At 35.3% G+C, this 5,519-nt stretch overlaps 1 protein-coding gene across 1 annotated transcript; it reads left to right on the plus strand.

Moving 5' to 3' along the window:
- The first annotated feature begins 1,043 nt into the window (after positions 1-1,043).
- LOC123655022 (cytochrome b5-related protein-like) lies at positions 1,044-5,291 on the plus strand. Its single transcript, XM_045590870.1, has 5 exons — positions 1,044-1,350; positions 3,216-3,619; positions 3,769-3,957; positions 4,067-4,297; positions 4,613-5,291. The coding sequence occupies exons 1-5, from the start codon at positions 1,096-1,098 to the stop codon at positions 4,890-4,892; spliced, it is 1,359 nt and encodes a 452-aa protein (XP_045446826.1). The 5' UTR covers positions 1,044-1,095; the 3' UTR covers positions 4,893-5,291.
- Positions 5,292-5,519: the final 228 nt, after the last annotated feature.

The raw sequence follows: 5,519 nt of genomic DNA on the forward strand, positions 1-5,519 counted from the left end.
ATCTTCACTTACCATCAGGTGAGATCGCAGTCAAGCTTTAGTCTATATATTTAAAAAAAAATATAATTACTTGTTAGTATAACTAACGCCTTGATATAAATAATTGTATTAAAATGGTTTAGTTTCTTTAGATAATCGTATAGAAATAGAAATATTCACACCAAATCGACTATTATTATGATCAACTGTTAAGAAGTTAACAAGAAGTCTTTGAAGTAAGCTCCTAAAATTGCACCAAACGGTCGGTATGTTTTTAAAATCATTAAGTATGTAAATTCTTGTAAGAACCCTTTTATACGCAAGGTTTTCAAATGGACCAAGCTTCGTAAAGTTTTGGTAATTCATACCTATAGAATTGCTCGCGAGAGAACGATTTTATAAAGTTTAAAGTACCTCTTTTTACAAATTATAAAGTTTGTTTATACCCATGGAAATAAGAAAGTGAAGTAATGTATATAAGAAAGCTTAAAGTTTTGATTAATTAATTTAATGTTTTTTTTTTTAATCTATTTATTATTACCTACTTAGGTTAATATAAGAAATTAAAACAAAATTATTTATTTAAATTAAATCACTGTATAATAATATCACATGTGACTACGGAATATTAATAAAAATTCGTATTTTTATTTTTATTATATGTATATATATATATATATATATATATATATATATATATATAATAAAAATAAAAATACGAATTTTTATTAATAATATATATATATATATATATATATATATATATATATATATATATATATATATTAGCAATATTTCAGTATTGCTTCCCTGCGTTTGCGGTTAAATAAAATAAACTTCCATTCGCCAATTTATCCCACAATACTGTTATGGTATACTATAACAGTAAGTGACGTAACATAAGAAATAATTATGTTAAGAATTTTAAATTGTATTTTATGCATGATAATTATATTAGAAATGCATAATGTAATCATAAAACAATTAAAGATAACAATTGACCTGAACCAAGTGTTAAGGTCTTATGGATAATCACGATTTCTAATGCATTATTGCTCATTTCGTTATAATTCACCGCCTTTGATTGTTCTTATTAACAGTTCAAATCAAGCTAAAATGACTCCCAAAAAATCTGAGTGGACTGCAGAAGCTAATGAACGAGCTTCCAAAAAGAAAACACACGTCAGCTTCCCTCAATTGAAGTATCCTTCTTTAAGAGATGAAGGTCTTAGGGATCCCATACAATGGCTTACTGGTAAATCAATGGACGATGGAGCAGAGGGCCTGTGGCGAGTGCATGATAAATTATACGACTTCACGAGTTTTATGAAGAATCATCCCGGTGGAGAAGAATGGCTAAAATTGACTAAGGTAATTAAATATATTTGCTGATTTGACGAAGGCTCTGGCGCGAATAGCGTGTCGGTAGCGCCTAAGCTCCGACAGCCGCGGGTTTGTTTCCCGCTCAGAGGGGATATTTGTGTTTAATTATTTATACTTTATTGTTCACCACAAATAAATTTTAAACATTAAACACATTTAAAACATTTACAGACTGTGAAGTACAATGGGCGGACTTATGGCTATTTAGCCATTTCTTCCAGACAACCCAATTAAAGGAGGGATAAATTTAATATAATCTCGAGACAGGGTAGGTCGTGCAGTTACGTGATAAACTTACATGCCCATACATACATACACAATACATACACACTTCAGCCTATCGCAGTCCACTGCTGGACATAGGCCTCCCCAAGTTCGCGCCACACATCCCGGTCTTCCGCAATCCTCATCCAGCCTACACCGGCAATCTTACGTAGATCGTCGGTCCAACGGGCCGGAGGACGTCCCACACTGCGTTTGCCAAGACGCGGTCTCCACTCTAGGACCCGTCTACTCCAACGGCCATCGGTCCTGCGACACAGATGACCAGCCCACTGCCACTTCAACTTGCTAATTCTGTGGGCTATGTCGGTTACTTTCGTTCTCCCGCGGATAGTCTCATTTCTAATCCTGTCTTTGAGAGAGACCCCAAGCATAGCCCGTTCCATTGCACGTTGAGCGACTTTAAACTTGTGGACCAGTCCTTTGGTCAGTGTCCACGTTTCGGCTCCGTATGTTAACACAGGCAGGACGCATTGCTCGAAAACTTTTGTCTTCAAGCATTGCGGAATCTTCGAAGTGAAGACTCGACGGAGTCTGCCAAACGCCGCCCAGCCCAACCGAATCCTCCTATCGGCCTCCTTCTCGAAGTTGTTGCGGCCTAGTTGGATAGTATGGCCTAGGTAAATATAATCCTGAACAACTTCGAGAAGGGTACCATCGACCGATACCGGTATCGGTATGACTTGGTTGTTAAACATAACTTTCGTCTTATCCAAGTTCATACAGAGACCGACACGTTGGGAGGACTCGTTTAGGCCGGCCAGCATTTGGCCTAACTCATCCAGCGTCTCCGCAAAGATGACAATATCGTCGGCGAAAAACATAACATTATACATAACATTATTATAAACTAATTAAAAAATAATAATCATTATTATTTATAACCTTTAGTAATTGATTGAGTTATGGTTGAATGAGATTTTTCTTTAATCTTGTCACATTATTGAAGCATGCACACGCATGCTTATACCTATAAATATTTTATCAGATAAAACAACATTTCGTCCATACTAAAATATAAAATTTTCCCTCCATTACTCAACAAATTTACTAAGGACTAGCGACCCGCCCCGGCTTCGCACGGGTACAATGCTGATTCTAAATATACTACAGAATTTCTTTATTTATAGTGTGAAGCTAGCTTATAGCATGGTTATTAACATAATAACAACATTCAAATATGAGAGGGGATATTTGTGTTTAATAAATAAATAAAACTGATTGTTAGTCCTTGTGGGTCTACCCACCGTGCCTTGGAGAGCACATTAATCTGTTGGTCCCGGTTGTTATCATGTACAGCTGATAGCGATCGTTACTCATAGTATAAGGAATATGTCCACCAACCTGCATTGGAGCAGTCTTGGTAGATTTAGTTCTGATCCTTCTCCTACATGGGGTAAGAGGCGCATGCTTAGTAGTGGAAATATTACAAGCTGAATCTGCTTTTTTATAAAAACTACATTTGGATTACCGGATAATTGAGTCAGCTAAGTACAGCTGATTTTTCGTCAGTATCAAATTCGCTAATAGTTAAATTTCTAAATGTAGCTGATTTTCTTTGGTCATTTTAGGGTACTGATATAACTGAGGCTTTCGAATCGCACCACTTAAGTCCAACTACAGAAAAAATGTTAAGAAAATTTTATATAAGAGACGCAAAAACGCCAAGAAATTCTCCATTCACTTTTCACGAGGACGGTTTTTATAAAAATCTAAAAAGAGCAGTTCATGAAGCGCTAAAGAAAATCCCTCAAGATGCATCCGCTATTGCCGACAGAATAACGGATGGACTGTTCGCGACACTAATATGTAGCTCTTCTTTAGCCTGTTGGATTGAAAACTATTATGTTGCGACGTTTTGGTATGTTATTGCGTCTCTGAGTCTCGCAATGCTAACTGTGACATGTCACAATTATATACACCGCAGAACAAACTGGAGAATGTATCTTTTTAATATGAGCATGTGGTCATACAGGTAAAATTCTACGTCATTAAAGACAGACATCATAAAATGAAATATATAAACTTGATAATAAGTATAACGAGAAACTGGAATGAGGCCTAAATGTAGTTAAAATTTATCTTATACAGACAGACTTAAAGAAAAATTATTATTTTTTTCAGAGACTTCCGAGTATCTCATGTACTTTCCCATCATCTGTATACAAACACATTGATGGATCTAGAAATAAGTTCGCTAGAACCATTCCTTTTTTATAATCCCAGGAAAGATAAACCACTACATGGCAGATTGGGATTTATTACAGAGTTCTTTTTATTTCCTTTCATCTTTTTATTCAGCTTTGCTAAAAGGTACACAAGTATTATCATTTAAAACAGTGACACACACACACACATTATGTATATATATATACACACAACACATACTATTACACAACCATATACTATTTTCATATTTCAGATTCCTAAGCATATTCCTACGAAAAGGGTTTTTCAAAGCACATTACAGTTGGCACGATGCCATTGGCTTTTTGTTACCGTTGTGTATGTGGTTCACAAGTGGTAGCGATTTCTTGCCTGTACTCTACACGTGGCTCTGGATCAATTGCACCGGAAGTCTTATTTTTTTCCTCATCGCTGTTAACGCTGCACATCATCACCCCGAGGTCTTAAAAGATGGCGATCAACCAAGGTTTGTTTTAATGATTACATTTTCGTAATTTTACACAGCATAGAACTTATCTATTCTAAATTTAGTGCAGTAAGATTTTTTTTTTGTTATTAGTTATTTCTGAAACTCTCTAAGTTTAAAAATACTACTAAATCATTAGTTGCTACAATCATTAGTAGCTTATCATGTACGATAAAATATTACGCAACGATTCTCGTGGCGTAACTTTAAGATATACAAAGTGAGTGAAACAGCTAAAGGCATATTACATACTGTATGTAAATATAATTATTTATTGTAACTGTTAATTTTTATGCTAACAATATTACATTGCAGAAGTGAAACTCCAGACTGGGGTGAACATCAGGTAATAGCACTTCTCGATCGCAAAGATATCAATGGCAACACTTTCGCTGTTATGACTCTATTTGGAGAACATGCCTTACATCACTTATTCCCGACGCTAGATCACTCTATCCTCAAATATTTACACCCAGTGTTTATAGAACTGTGCGATAAATATCGAGCAAATTACAGAACTTCGACGCAATTTCAAATGGTTCTGGGTCAGATTAAGGAGACAATGCGAACAGATTTCAAAACGGTTAATAAGTAACTATTGTTTGCGATATAATTATACCAATAACAGGATCAAAGCATTCCCTTACGTTTTATTATATCAGTTTCATTTAAGGTTAACTAAATACAATTTTGTTAAATGTATAGATTAATCCAAATAACGGTTTATTCGGTTAAGACAATAAACGCGAGGCCTAATGGATGAGAGGATTGTTTTTCTACTCCCATTATTTGTACTCGAGGCAGCAAAAATAGATTTGAAACAAAATCCTCTGGCGTAGAAGGCATTCAGTTTTATTTATTCTATTTCTGATAAAACGTAATTGCTAGTAATCAAAGGTTATGCAAAGTGTATGAAATGCTCACAATCTATTGTAATATATCTAAAAATTATATAAGACCATTAATAAAACGTCATTGGTTTTACAATATGATATATAATTGTAATTAATTATATTTACATGTTTATTTTACGACTCATTGGCGCAAGTGTTGTGCGCAAGCACTGGTTTGTGGCTGTTGCGCTGGCGGTTGCGGGTTCGATCCCCGCACATGACCGGCCCGACATGATTGGTGAATGTTTACCGTGGTTTAGGTGTTTATGCATTCCTTGTGCCTTTCCACCGTGCCTCGAAGAGCAAGTTAAGCCGTCGGTCCCGCTTGT

The sequence above is a fragment of the Melitaea cinxia genome, chromosome 7, assembly GCF_905220565.1.
Source record: "Melitaea cinxia chromosome 7, ilMelCinx1.1, whole genome shotgun sequence".
NCBI lineage: Eukaryota > Metazoa > Arthropoda > Insecta > Lepidoptera > Nymphalidae > Melitaea > Melitaea cinxia.